The sequence below is a fragment of the Chelmon rostratus genome, chromosome 7 (genome assembly GCF_017976325.1).
Source record: "Chelmon rostratus isolate fCheRos1 chromosome 7, fCheRos1.pri, whole genome shotgun sequence".
Lineage (NCBI taxonomy): Eukaryota > Metazoa > Chordata > Actinopteri > Chaetodontiformes > Chaetodontidae > Chelmon > Chelmon rostratus.
In genome coordinates, this window is record NC_055664.1 from 23832049 (window position 1) to 23847387 (window position 15339).

Below are 15339 nucleotides of genomic sequence, written 5' to 3' on the forward strand. Positions count from 1 at the left end.
AGTTTAGAAAATAAAAGTTCCAGTATAGACACAGGTGTCCTCATGCACTGTTCGGTGAGCTATCTGTGGGATAAAATAGCTTTCAGATGGCATGATAAAGCGGTATACTTTACTCTCCGGCGTGCTCCTGCTTTGAGAGACCGCTAGTTTGTTGAGAGCGTAACACCAGCTCGCACATGGACTGGACTCCCATCAGCCATTGCGAGTATATTTACAGTAGGAACCGTCTGCTCTCGGCTGTCTGCTAGCCGGCTACAGTGGCATTAAAGTAGTTAAAATGTTGTGAAGACGTCGAACCTGATGCTTCCTGTCCGGCAGCGGTCTGCCTCTGCACTGCCGCTACATTTAGGTCACAAGCTGGCTGACAACACCTCTCTGGATTTGCTGACCAGCGAGTCTCACTTCCTCTTTTTTACGGGACAGGTCTACTCGGTGCCAGCAGAGACATCATGAGACCTCGTTGTCACTTGCTGAGGAGCAGTTTGTTGTGAGCTGTGTTTCAGTGAAGCAGCTCGTCTGGAGTCAGGATGGAGGTTTCGGGCAGAGCTGCAGCTACCTGCGTCCTGACGTTGTGTCTTAGCTGTTTGCACGTGATCGCCCTCAAACCCCAACTTTTCACCAGACTTGGTGGGTCGCTTCACTCCACCCAGACCCCCATCAGCTATGACACGGTCTATTTTGACCAGAAGGTGAGTTTAAAATCTCTCTAACATTTTTTAAACTCGTTATTTGTCTATGAAAATGTCAGTGTCTTGCAGTGGTTTCTTCCTATTTTGCTTCTTTCTCTTTCACTTTAAATGTCTGATTTGTGCCCTACAAGGCCTGACTTTAGTGATGCAGAGGAGTAATAATAATAATCATCATAATAATAATCAAAATAAAAGTGATACCCATGAAACATCTTGTCATGTAAAAAAAAAAAAAAAAAAAAAAACACAGTAAGAATGATGTGACTGTTATAATGCCTTTTTTAAAAATTGATTACTGGCATCATATTTGTCTCACTGGCTTATATTTCACTTGCCACTACACTCATTGTTTGCTGTTTACTAATATCTGCACCGCTTGCTCTTGTTGTAACTTTCAGTGCACTTCATTCTGCAGAAGCTGTTCGTGTGTTGTGTCTGCAGACAATAGGTGTTTCCCTCTTACTTCCCGTAGTGAAGGGAAAACCATCACAATTGGCCCTGTTCCTGCCAGCAGAGCTGTAACTGTCCCCCCTGGCTCCCTGCCTAAAAAGGCCCCCAGGGCCCAGTGAATGTGAATACTTTACCTCAGGGGTGTTTCTCCATTCAGCCTTTACATCTTGCATTTACTGTTTCTTCATTGAGAGTCAGATTGCATGCTGATTGTATGCAGCGTTACGCCATGCAGAATCGTGTAGTGACCTGTGAACCTGACTCATACAGTCACAAGACCGTGCTCGTGTCTCATTTCTCTCCTCTTCCTGCAGTCAGCGATGCTGTGAAAGGTGAACTTAGCCACGTTTACTCACATTCAAATGACATTTGGTGTAAATTGTTATGGTGAACTCATTTATTAATTATAAAGCAAACCTTTAGACAATTAGAGGAGATCACTCCAGTTTCAGTTCATCTGTTATAGCAGTGTGCTTATTGTAGACATTCAGGTGCTCCATAAACTTTTTTTTCCTGTCTGTTGACAAGTAGATCACTGAGAAGAGTTTTATTTTTCATCTGTTGAACATTTAAGCTCGTTTCCTGGCTAATTTAGACATTGGAAGGTTTTGCAAGCACCATCCAAGATCCATGATTGTAGGAAATAACAATCCAGGACATTAGAAAATAAATAGAAACATTTCATATTTTTACAGCTGCTGCAATTTGTTGATTTATCATTACAGCTGTTTTGTTAAGTGTTTAATCATTTAAGTCATTTTTCAAATTAAAATACCAAATATTTTAATGGTTCCAAATTCTCAAAGACAACACAGATCTCTTTGTGTTTTGGACCATTGTAAAGATAAAACAAGACATTTACATCACCCAAAGACTCTCAGAAATGTATGTAAAAAATGAGTATTTTTCCCTACTTTCTGAGGTTTTATAGACCAAACATTTAATTGATTAATCAAGAAAAGAAACAGCAGATCAATCAAAAATTACTTGTGGTCTTAAGCATGAGAATGCTTATGCTATTACATGCTGTTAATAGTGTGCATACATTTAACAATGTTTGGATTAGGGGACAATGCTCCACACCTGGTCCAGCCCACGCCATCCTGCCTAATCAGCCGCGCTGACAACAAGATAAAGACCGCTTCCTTCCTTCTGATGCCCATTGTCTTGTCTGATGTGTTTTTTGACGGGCCAATCGTTGAGAAACTGTTTGCTCCTTCTCAACAAGTACAACAAATAAAAATCCCTGTTATCAGTTTCTTAGTACCGAGAGCAAGTCTGCTGTTTTTCCAAAAGAGTCATCAATCATGCAGCCTTTTTCTGCACTCTCTGTGGGACAGGCTGCTGGGACGAGAGCTCCGAGTGATCTAGCAGTTGTCCAGAGGAAATCCTCTCGACTGCATTTCGCCTCCAGACAATAAATGGAAGTGTCTTTAAGCATCCTCCGAATGAACTGTTACACTTTACTGGAGCTTTGCTTCTCATGTCTCCATTTGCTGGACTGGAACACAACAGATGCAGTCTCTTATTTTGTAGAGTAGTGAAAGTACTGGTTCAGTAGTTGCACAGTACGTGAACTGAATTTTAATTGGAATGAACTGCACGAGTGCTGCCAGCAGTAGCCACATGGTGGCACTACTGATCAGAGTGTGGATTTGTTATGAAACCCATCTGAAAGGTTTTGTGATTTGCATGCTGAGTGGGTGCAAGTCATACAGTACACGCCAGGGCTCATTTTGGTGAAGCTCTTTATATATTCAGTATTATCTATATGTATATATGTATTTAGTTTTGGTTTTCAGATCATAAAGTGTAGGAATAGTTTTGTTTGCATTGTTAGAGAATTTGTTCTTCATCCCAAAATCAGACATGTGCCATTTAAAAATCCTGCTGTGAATCAAAGCTAACTAATAACACAACATTTAAAGTTATTAGACTTTTTGAGGGATATAAAGCAGCTCAAATACTTTCTTCACAGAACTCACAGGGGATCACCGATACCACTGAAACCTATTTTGTTGCCGCACTGCTGAACTTTTCCTTTAAACTGTCTCGTGGTCCCCTCACACTTAAAAGCACTGCCAAGCGCTGAGGAGTCGAGGCTTGAATGAACACAGTGTGGCCCCAGAATCTTTTTGCTGTCATTGGCTCATAAAATTGCTGCCTCCTTTGTATCCACTGAGGAGGGAAGTGGGCGAGGAGGAGGGGAAAACAAAACAAAAACATTTTGTATTAAGTGTTGGACTGTTTCAAGGGTTGGACGACTCCAAAGCCTCATGGGGTTGTCTTCTCTGTGAAGTTGTTGGTTTCTTTCTGCTTTTGTTTAATGAAGACTACAGGAAATATGGTTGAAAGGGGAAGATATCCCAGAATCCCTGAGGTTTGATGAAAGGATCAGAGCTCATCTAAACTGGAACTAATGTGGCATCCTTTAAAATGCCTCCAACATTTTTTAATACAAATTGGGGCTAATTACCAGAGAATCTGACCTCGGGACTGTCATTTCACAACAGCATTGTTGGCACAGGACCAGGTGTCCGTTAATCACATCCAGCTCAGAGTGGCTTATGTGGACTGGACTGCATCATCTCACAGGCTGTGTGTAGAGTTAAAATCAATTAATTATTGCCACATTAGGCTTCCATGTCAACAAGCGTGACGAGTTTACTGATCTTTCTTGCACAGTTGCATAGTTCAGGTCAGTGCGATCCATTATGATGTATATATATACATATATGTGTGTGTGTGTGTGTGTGTGTATACATTGATTGTGTATCCTGTTTTTATTTGCTACAGATCGATCATTTTGGATTCCTTGAGGATGGCACCTTCAAACAGAGATACCTTGTGGCTGACAAACACTGGCAGCAGCCTGGAGGACCTATTTTGTTCTACACTGGCAATGAAGGCGACATCACCTGGTTCTGCAACAATACTGTAAATATCCCATCTGTTAGCTTGTATCTACGCCGCACATAATCCTCAGACTAATTCAGCACCTGTCATTGTTTTCCCTGCAGGGCTTTATGTGGGAAATAGCGGAGGAGTTGGGCGCCATGCTGGTTTTTGCAGAACATCGTTACTATGGAGAGTCCCTGCCATTTGGACAAGACTCTTATAGTGTGAGTGATGCAGTGTTATGCTTGGAGAACATCTAACTATGATTTAAATCTGATTAATTACATGTTTGACATTAATTACATTTTGTCCTTTTTTGGGGCTCCCAGCAAGGGAATGAAATTTTCACTCTTAATTTTACAAAAAATGTTGTCGTTGTCTTACAGGACAGCAAACACCTGAACTACCTAACCTCCGAGCAGGCCCTGGCAGATTTTGCAACACTGATTCAGAACCTGAAGACCACTTTACCTGGAGCTCAGCGCAGCCCTGTCATCGCTGTCGGAGGCTCGTATGGAGGGATGCTCTCCGCCTGGTTCAGGATGAAATACCCCAATATAGTTGTTGGGTAGGATATTGGTGCAGTTGTGAAATTGCGTTTTTCTTCAGTATTTCTTTCAAAGTTTTGGCTTCAACATCTCCTGTTGGAGAATAAATATAATAACCAGGGGACGTTAATTTGAGCCGAATCCGTGGGGTCTCTCTTACACTCTCACTGTGGACCTTTGCTCAAAGGCAAAACAGAAGTGTGAGACATTAGGTATCGCAGTTTGATTCATCGTCCATTGACTTCTGTCCCACCTCTGTAATAACTGTGCTACCCCAGCAATCATCTTACACTAATTGTGTTACGATTACCAATGAAAATGGGTGTGCAGCTTGTGCCACGTTGAGCAAAAAGTGCTTATATATGGATTTGCTTCTCACTGTATTTCAGAGCTCTGGCATCCTCCGCACCCATTTGGCAGTTCCCTGGTATGGTGCCATGTGGAGACTTCTACAAAATAGTAACACAGGACTTTGCCAGAAGTGGGCACAACTGTGACGCAAACATCAGAAAGTCATGGAAGGCTATTAAAAATGTCTCTTCCACTGGTGAGTCCCACAGTCGTGATGGGTCGATTTATCTTATCTGTCACATTGCAGGAAATGTGACTCATTTGAATTTTTCAGAATAATAAATGAACCAGCTAATCCTCTGCGGCACCTTGATTTGAAGAATTTCTACAGATTCGTCCATATGTTCCAAATGTGAATCTGATTAACTGTTTAGTCAAGCCTGAAACCAGACAGCTGCTGCTAAAACTTGGAGTGCTGTTGGATGTAAAATCTGGAGCCTCACTGATGACAGACTGTAACACAGAATATGTGGGTCCATAAAATTTACAACGTCAGTTCTTACAGTTGTAGTTCTGTAGTTTTCTGCTCTGATCCTGAACGAGAACATGTGCCTTTACAGGATCCCCCGGTACCTTTTCCATTATCACTATCACTATCATGTGGGAATAAGCTTTATTGATCCGAGTGGTGTTTTTTATTCCTATGACACCATCACTGGCAATAAAAAAGTCAGTGCTACTTAGGCACCCCTTAGAAATGGTTTACAAGCTGTAATTATTTTTAAATAATTTACTAATGTTGGCTGTTGAATACTACAATTGAGGGCACCTATTGTCTGATGAATTTTATTGATAACTAAAAAGAGAAAGAAAATGTCACGCTGGAGGATGATCACATGAGAAAGGGATTACTAATATGATGACATTTAATAATTTTTTTCTGTCTTTTGACAAGCGTCTGGTCTTCAGTGGCTGTCGGATGAGTTCAGTTTGTGCACCCCTCTCAAAAACAAGAATGATGCTGTCACCTTCAAGAACTGGCTTCAGGAGACTTGGGTGAATCTGGCCATGGTGGACTACCCCTACGAAGCTAACTTTCTCCAGCCTCTTCCTCGCTGGCCCATCCAGGTACAGACAGCCACCGGTAAAATACTGTGTTGAAGCTAAAATCTGAAGGTGTAGCTGAACTTCAAATTGATTTTCTGTCAAAGGTTTACACTTAAATGCAACTTCAACGTGTGTTTGTCTTCGGTTAAGCGCCTGATTTGGCCTGACAGCCTGTCCTTAATTGAAATGAATGTGTGATTCAGCCGATTGTGTTACAAGTGTTTGTTGTGGTCTTCCAAGCTTGTGTTTACAGCAGCTGTCAATTAACTTCATTAATATTCATAAGGATCTAGTTTCTTTTAGATTTTAAGTATTCTTTAGATGAGCAGCTACAAGTAAGCCACTATTCTCTTCCTCTCTCATACCAACGGCCCATTCATTCGCACGCTCCGTCAGATCTCTGAGGTGTTCCTCTCAGGACGCTCACATGGTACCGCAGAAAGAGGACATTGCCCAGAGCAGCTCATGAGCCCATTAAAAGAAAGGTTCACCACTCTCATTTGAATAAGGCTGTAACAAATACTTCACGAGGCACTTGATGTAGAAAGAAAGTAGCATCATTTATCAAAATCTAAAAAAAAAATTGTTGTGATCGTTTAATGTGGCTCAAAAAGTTTTTGAAAACGCTCTCTCCTGCTTTAACATTAAAAACTTGCTTTGTTCTGATGTGACAGAGCTTGTAACAGTACAGAGGCTGCTGCGCGGAGGCTGATTGACTTGGGTGCAGTGTATTCTGCCAGTCACCTTGGCACATCACGTGCACAAACCAAGCTCCGCCATTGACCCCCGACTCTCTGTTTGGTGCTTCAACTCCCCTCCGAATGGCCCACACAACAGTCTCATGCTAAAACTTTTGCCAGTGTGATACATTTTTTTCCTTGCTCATTTGTTTATCGTTTAGATACTGAATAGATCCAGGAGCAGCATGTAAGGTGAAATAAACACTAAATGGTCATTTTGAGTTTTTTGGCTCCTTTCCTTTAATGTATGCGACCCCTATGGGTGGTTTAAGCGGTTTAGGCAGTGGGTGCAAAGAGGAGCTTTTTTAATGACAAAGCTAATGTGATTATCTGAGTGAGTGTGAGAACGGGGTATTGAGGGCTTAGAGGAGGGAAATCTGTTGGCAGAGATGAATGTATAAGCCTAATCCTATCTGAAAAGTAAGGAGAAGATGCTTTGGAGCAATTGCAGTGTTTTTTTTCACGGTATAAATCTTTGGTTGGACATGTCTGTGGCCCTCCTCATCCATCGACCACCAACTCCTCCCCAGCCCGCAGACAAAAGCCTTAGTAACAGACTCCACACTAGCGCAGCTTCCCTCCAACCTCCAAACAAGAAAGCCCAGTTTCTCTGCCTCACAAAGAGGGCAGAACAACAGCCACGGCCAACTCTGCGGCTGCAACCATAACAACACGCAGCGAAATGAAACAAAAGCTCAAACTCAAATATTTATCATGCTCGCTATTAATTCTGAGAAATCAACCGCGGTCAAACAAAACAGTTGTAAGGAGAGCAAAACCTTTAAATTTAATCACTGAGAACACGGGCTTTAAGTAAATGGACGCTTTTTGCCCCTCGTGCCAAGATTAGAGCCATAAATTCCAGTTCATTCCAGGGAATTTCATATGCAAATCAGGCGCCACCACTTTTTATGTGGAAAAACACTTTATGGGCCACAAGAAAACAATCTTCAGCCTTGTAAACAGCACAGATACTATGAGAGAATTAGATATTTACGTTTGTCTTTTGAATGTTATTTTAAAAGAAAGTGCATGAAGCTGTTAATAGCTTTAACACCTAGCCTAAACTGTAATGTCATCCCAAACTAATAGTTAGTTCTTTTATATTTTGCTTGTTGATGTGTTATATTTTTAAGGTGGTGTGCAAGTATCTTGCTTTCGACTCCACTGTGTCGGACTACCAGCTGCTGCACGGCGTCTCCCAAGCAGCGAAGGTCTACTACAACTACACCGGAAGCTTTTCCTGTCTCAACACATCTCAGACAGCAACCGGCAGCCTCGGTTTCCTCGGCTGGTATTACCAGGTGCGGCAACACGGAGCGCCAGGATCAGCCTTGTCACGCTGAATAAATCGCTGCACAGATGTGTCAGTGGGCAGCTTTACCTGTCACACTGAATGCGTGTTCAATCCCTCATCCCCAGGCCTGCACAGAGATGGTGATGCCCATGTGCACAGATGGCGTCCAGGACATGTTTGAACCTGAGGAGTGGAACTTCCAGGCCTTCTCTGATGGGTGTAACGCCATGTTTGGTGTCAGGCCGCGAGCTGACTGGGCGAGCACAGCCTACGGGGGGAAGGACATCGCCTCTCACAGCAACATCATCTTCAGGTAAACATGCAGACTCAGGCAGAAGGTTCCCTGTGTTTTCTGGGCTTGTCTCTGGGTAGCAACAGGAGGTAGACAGAAGAATGTAAGACTCGAAGCTGATGTAGCTCAGTCACAAACACTGAGGTGGTCATATTGGGGTGAATACCAATCAGCAGCTTTTGTCAAGCAATAAAAACATCTGGCAGTCAGAAATGTAACGTGAGTTTTCAGAGCAACTCAAATGAAACGTCTCAAACATAACAATATGTCTCTTGATGATGATGAGTAAATGATTTAACTTTATTTGTATACTTCCCTTTGCATGGAAATATAAGACATCACAAGACACTGACAGTTCACAGAGTTCATGCTGATGATGCAGGATGTGTTTGTGTTGCATTGCTGACACACCACAACCTGAACACCGTAATATATTGTACTCAAGTGTCTGATCATATTATTTCACCGCACACTGCCTCTGTCGTTGTACTTCAGTAACGGAGGACTCGACCCATGGTCGTCTGGTGGAGTGACTTACAACATAACAGATTCTCTGGTTTCAATTATGATTCCTGATGGAGCCCATCACTTGGACCTCCGCTACAGCAATGACCACGACCCGCCTTCAGTCCATGCCGCCCGGGCGCTAGAGGTGAAGTATTTTCGAGAGTGGATCAGGAAGGCTAAAAAGACACCTCAAACTGCGTTAGGCCCCTAGTCCTTAAAGGCAGCACAATGTTACGCGCCTGAGGTATCCATGATGTCCAGGATTGCTGAGCTTTAATTTGTGTGACGTGGTTTTTCACAGGGTGCTCTCTTCATCATTCTACCAAAGTTTGTCCGTTTTTAATCAGTGTTGATTTTAATAACAATTTCAGGGTTTTTTAAATCTTACTCTTAATGTAGCCATGTTCAGTGCTGGAGTATCAGTCTGCAATCTTCTTTGACCCAGTTAGACACACTCCATGTCTTTATGCCAAAATATACATTTACAAGGGCTCTGAGACATGAGGGTGCTGTATTATGAACAAAGATTTAATCTGTTTGTCATGTAAAAGCCGGTGAAAACAATGTTGTGTGTAAATATCTTTGTTTATTCCCGTCATCATTTGTTTTCTCTCCCATGTCAAGTTTGTTAAAACCCACGAAGAGCTCTCTGCCTCCAAGCTTCTGTTTTCTTGTTTTCAGTCAATATTACAATCAGGGATACATTCAGAGTTCTTCACATCTTTAAATTTCACTTTTGTCTTTTAGTTTCATCATTACAAATTGGCAGCCCGTAACTTGTTTTTGTTGATTAGACATTGTTGTCATTCAGGTGCATTTGTTCTTTCAAAATAAGCAAACGCTGTCCAACGCTTCTAAACACGTAAATAAGTCTCAGGAGAAAAGTTTGGCACCGAATATAACATTTTTTAACATTTCCTACTGCGCTGAGTGTAATATTAAACATGATATTGTTCACAGAACGGTGCCTTCCTCTCTTTTTGAGTTTACTATTCATGTCCAGCCTTTATTTAATATACTGTCATTCCCAAAAAGCACCTCTTCCAGTGAAACTGATTAAAAAGCTACAAATGATATTGTTGTATAGTCTTTGTAATTGTCTTTTGTGGGTGTACTGAGCAGAATCTTTGTCCTGTTTTAGAGAGACTGAGGCTTTTAAGTTACTTCCACCTAGCAGGAACAATTGCATGTGCTTGAGATTTAATAAAAACCCAATCGGAGGAGGCCAATAAAGTGAGTGGTGGGAGGTTATTGCAGCTACGCCTGCTGACCTCACCCCTGTGGACCAACCTGTGGGATTCCCCCCCGCCACACATTCATTCACTGGCTGCCATTAAAGCTTTAAATTGCAGCACAGAGGACCCTGGTTTGTTCCCCCCTGCCAGTAAAATTATTAATACAACTCCTGGGGTGCCGGAGAGGTTGAGAAGGGTTGACGGAAGGTTAAGAGTGAAGCAGTGAGTGGACGCAGGAGTCGGCAGGAACCAAGAAGCTTTTTGTAGTTCACCATGAAGTCACAGTTTTTTTTTTCTTTTGCCTTTTCTTTTTTTAAAATGTCAGCAATAGTAATGAAATCACGTCGTCTTGCTTTGTAATTTTCTTTGAACTGTTCTGGCCAAGTCTTTTCCTCCCCCTCCTCCTTCAAAGCAAAAGTTCCTGACATGACATGACTCTGTGAAGCAGATGGGGAACATGTCCTGCGCTGGTATATGGGTTGATGTTCTACCAGGAGACACAAAGCCTGACTTCTCAGCATTTTGTCACAGGCTTGACTGGATCTCAGACATCCCAGTAGAAAGGAACATAGCTAAACATGGGGGAGGACAGGGTCTCAGCCACTAAATGCCATCCTTAAACTTTTCTCAGGACTTTGAGAGGTCATTAATTTTACCAGCCTTTTCTAAGTCGCTGACACTGACCATCAATCAAAGGTGTTATTAGTATTCGCTCGACCCCAAACTCTGAGTATGTCCCTGCTCAGACAGGGACCACACACCAGTAGGAAGAGATTAAGCCTGTGTGTGTCGCATCACGTTGCACTGAGCACCCAGCTCCCTTTGACTTGGGCGTTGTTGAATAACTAAATTCTCAGGGAGAGGGCGTATGGAGGCAACGTTAACAATGTCTCAACAATATGGATCTATGTACTTAACCTGCTGTTGCAGGAAAAGGCACAAGAGATCTCTAACGATTTTCTCCAAATTAAAATTCGCCAAAGGTCCAAACATAATGAGTTTTTAAAAATGCAATCAATAGTTTGACCTCGGTGATTAATGCTAAAATAAACACTTCCAGATACAATTATACCCTCGCATTTAATGTCTTGAGAGTGGAAACAAGTTCCTCAGCTGTGCTCCCAGTTCATATATTTTTTCCAAGCCGGTCTGCCACGGCCCATCCCCTCTCGCCCTCTCAGCCTTTATGCAACAATAGAAACTTGTTTCCGGGATCTGTGCGTCAGGCCCTGTGATGTGAATGACCCACCAGCACAAAAGCCAAAGCTCCTTGACTGGGAAAAAAAGGGGGGGGTATGGCTGCCATGACTGTGATGATGTCACTTTGCCAAAATTGTGCTGCTAGCAAAGAGAGAGAAGCAAAATCAATTTGGGCTGGCGTTAAAAGCTCAGTACTCGTCCGCTGAATTCACAAGATGTCGTGATATGGCTTTTCCTGCTACACTCACTGTAAGGAGTGAAAAGTTTTGACTTTGCAAATAGATGCCTGGCTATAACGCAGCCTGAGCACAGCTGAATATTTAGTCTGTGCAGTTTCCCCACATTAATTCTTTTTAACAGAAGGTACTTCATGGCCGGCTGTATAAACCAAAAGATACTCTTTGTTTTTTAACTATCTGTTGCCCAAAGATTTGAGTTTTTCTGGATTTCTTTTCAGTCACTCGTGCTGAGCCACAGATAATTAGATCAGTGCTATCAGTTTCACTGTCTCTTTTCTCCCCAGGAATTAACATAAGAAAGAATTTTTTTAAAGGCCTCACTCCCTCGCTGCTTCAGACTTTTTTTTTCAGCCCTCCAACTCTTAAATAAGTCACTGCCTCACCTCAACATCCACTTTTCTAAGTGTCTTCTGCACTTTCAATTATTCAGCTGCAGCATCTCCTAACTTAAAATAAGAATAATAAATGAAGGCTTAATGCAACGCAGACTTCTCCATTCTTTGGTAAACAAGTCGACCATAACATCAAGCTACATTTTTTTATTCTATAGTTAAACTATGTCTAACAGTCCATTCATTCAAATTCACTTGAAATTCCACTTAAATTGGGATAAGTGCTGGCAACATAACAATCTGGCGTTTGGACACATTCTCCATTGTATTCACTGCTGGCCAAGAAACGTCCTGTAAATACGTTATTGTTTACAACAGAAGTTTCATACCCAGGATTTCTTAAGGTCAACATTTCTTCTGGCACACTGAGCCTGAACTGCACTTTATTCCCCTTTAATTTAACAGCTCCGGCAGCTTTTCTAGTTAAATCGACTGTTCATTATTGAGACCCATTTTACGAAGGGGCTGTGAGGTGCAATTTAATGAATCTCTGGCACAAAGCTCCCTTTCACTGCCGGGCGAAGAATAGAGGCTATTTAGACCCTGTAGGGCTTTATGTCAAAGGCAGCCCATAATAGTTGTCAGGCCAGGGCAGAAATTCCCACTGGCCTGGGAATGCACTAGAAATCAACTTTTGCCATGAGCAGATTAAGACACAAGCAAGCAGTTGGGAAGATTCTCCCAAATAGTGGCATCTGTTTGGGCACAAAGATTTTCCCACAGAAAAGAAGCCTTTCTCGCTGCTGCACAGCCTTGATTTGATAGTTAGGTTTGTTTCAGCGCCTAAATGAGCACTAATTAGATTACAAGTTAACTTCTATCTAGTAATCCAGACAGGAGACACATTAGCAGGCATGATGATTGAAAAGTGGTTAAAATGTTTTGAAAAGCAAGCAGGAATCCATGAATAATGACTTGGATAAGTGGAGGATTTTTGTGGGATATTTAACTGGGTGTTTGGTTTAAATTTTACTTCTATAATAATTACAAATAACAAAACAGGTCATTTTTTTTGAGGTTTTCAGAAATTTTTGTACAACAATTCTGCCCAGCAAAACTGCTCTATTCATCAAAGCTTTTCTGCTCACTGTTACAGTCATCACCTCCAGTTTCATGACAGCATTTTTGGTTCAGAGCACACACAAACAGTTAAACTAAAGGGGGAGAGTTCTGACGGAGGTTATTGTCTTCAACTCAGCAGGGAATTTCGGACAAATCCGTCTTAGATGCAGGTGGTCAGGCACAAGCAAAGAGTTAAGTCCTGCGGTCTCTTTGCCCCTCCTCTTTGATGTTCTGACATCATTAGTCCAGCCCCCTGAAAGATCTCCTTGCTTTCCCCAGAGCTCGTCACTTCTACTCTGGAATGTTTACAGGAACTTCATGAGCAGCATCAGGACCAAGCGTTTGTCAGAGAAACAAGACATGCACTGAAGAAACTTTTGGTTCAGGGATCACAGCGGATGCCACAGGTGTAGCCGCTGGGCTCAACAGAGTAATGGCTGTTCAGACTGCAATCATGAACCCTCAGTTCATGAATTTCTGCTTCCCTGGTTCTGTGATGGAATACAACGTGGAGAAAAATCTGGATGGGAGTCTCCTCGGCGAGGCAGAAAATGATGAGGACTACAAAGAGACCACTAGGGACTTACTGAGCTTCATAGACTCAGCCTCCAGCAATATCAAGCTGGCTCTGGACAAGCCAGTGAAATCCAAGAGGAAAGTCAACCACCGGAAGTATCTACAGAAGCAGATCAAAAGATGCACTGGCATTATAACACCAGGAAAGGTAGCAGATGCCCCAGTTAAAAGACAAGGCTCCCTAGCCCTTGCTCAGCCCAGCCCTTTGCAGAGCAAAACTCTGCCTAAGCGTGATGGGGTCCAGGCCAACTTACAGAGCAAAAGCTTGGCAGCCCTCTTCAGCCCTGTGAAGGATATAAGGGGTGAAAAAGCCAAGAAACCACCCCTGAGGCATCGCAATCTGCCCCCCTCTTTCTTCACTGAGCCTGCCAACTGCTCCAAAGTTAGCTCCACATCTGGGATGACGCTGAAGGACTTGGAACGAGGCAATCCTGAGGCTGCAGAGTTCTTCGAGCTCTTGGGGCCTGATTACAGCAACATGGTTAGTGACCAGGACCTTTATCAAAGCATGCCTCTCCGGGTGCAGCCAGAGATGGGCCCGGATCCTGCTTCCTACGATGCTCACCATTTAGTTGGTGGTCTTCTCTACTCTGAGCCCTGGACTAGCTGCCCAGGAGCCTCTAAGAAACCAGGGGGGAGCCTGCGTACAGGCCCAGCCCAGCCCCCTGTCTACTGTCCCTCTGAGGCTGCTGGACCCATAGAAGATCACGCACTGTGCACTTTGGCCTTCCCGAACTTCTTCACAGACTGCTCCATACCTCAGGTCACTTATGATTTAAGTGGTGGTTATAACAGAGCTAATTATTCATCTCTATGAGAAATTGACAATTCTGTTGTTAGAAGTGCTGGTTTAAAAAATGCTGTGACAAGTTTAACACTAATATAAGAGTCTACGTTTCATATTGTCATATTTCTGTGTCTGTCGTGGAGGTATTATTGCAACTGGATGTAAGCTTTTTGTATCACCCCCTCTCAACAACCATGCGTGTCACTTTCCCAGAGAGAAACATGGAACTTAAAATGTTTTCTGTCTAAAAAAAAGTCCAAAGCTTTCGAGTAGCTGGATACCATGCACTTTTCAACGACTCAGTTTCATTTACTAAATGTTTCAAGTTAAATTGTTTCACATGTGAATAGGATTTTCTTTATCTCAGGCTATTTCCAATGACATTCTGAATCAAAATGCATCTGATTCTGGGCATGCTCCAGTTTTTTCACCACTGTGTGTGGGTCAGTTCATTAGGATGTATCTTACTGATTTGTGAATTTGTTGATGAAGACATTTCATTCCATCGTTTTCATATTTTACAAAAAGAAAACACAAGTAATAGAAATGCTTGTTGGTTTAGTCCACTAAACATCACTTATTGCTAGAACATTATTTTGTAGAATAGTTTGACAAAACATGCTGCAACAATCTCTCAGCGAGGCACTTTTTCGCTCCTAGTAACAGTTCTGCGTGGAGACTTTGAGGGGAAAACTCATTTTGCTGAAACGATTATTACAACAATGTGTGATGCCATGTTTGTTTTGCAACATTTTAAAGCTCAGAAATGATTTTCACATGCATCCATTTTGTTGGTAAAGCCTTAAATGTGTCGAGCTATTGTAAGAAGACAAAATAAAGCTGGTCTTTATTACTGTGACAACAGTGTTTTCGTGTTCATTGTTAATCATGGATGTTGAAGTGTGATTATCAGAATGCAAAGCAAAAACGCAGCATGGAACAGGGTGTATGGCTTTAAAGTACATTTTGAGCTGTATTAAGTCATTTGCATGTAATCACAAAAATATAGCAATATGTAAATAAATGGAT

At 42.3% G+C, this 15339-nt stretch overlaps 2 protein-coding genes across 2 annotated transcripts; both read left to right on the plus strand.

Moving 5' to 3' along the window:
* Positions 1 to 197: 197 nt before the first annotated feature.
* On the plus strand, positions 198 to 9910 carry LOC121609337 (prolylcarboxypeptidase (angiotensinase C)). The gene is made up of 9 exons (XM_041940933.1): positions 198 to 689; positions 3936 to 4076; positions 4160 to 4261; positions 4424 to 4605; positions 4975 to 5132; positions 5832 to 6004; positions 7860 to 8027; positions 8146 to 8333; positions 8808 to 9910. Exons 1-9 carry the CDS (start codon positions 528 to 530, stop codon positions 9028 to 9030), a joined length of 1497 nt encoding a protein of 498 aa, XP_041796867.1. The 5' UTR covers positions 198 to 527; the 3' UTR covers positions 9031 to 9910.
* Positions 9911 to 13380: 3470 nt separating this feature from the next.
* On the plus strand, positions 13381 to 15134 carry LOC121609656 (protein FAM181B). The gene has a single exon (XM_041941341.1). It carries the CDS (start codon positions 13381 to 13383, stop codon positions 14338 to 14340), a length of 960 nt encoding a protein of 319 aa, XP_041797275.1. The 3' UTR covers positions 14341 to 15134.
* The last annotated feature ends 205 nt before the right edge of the window (positions 15135 to 15339 follow it).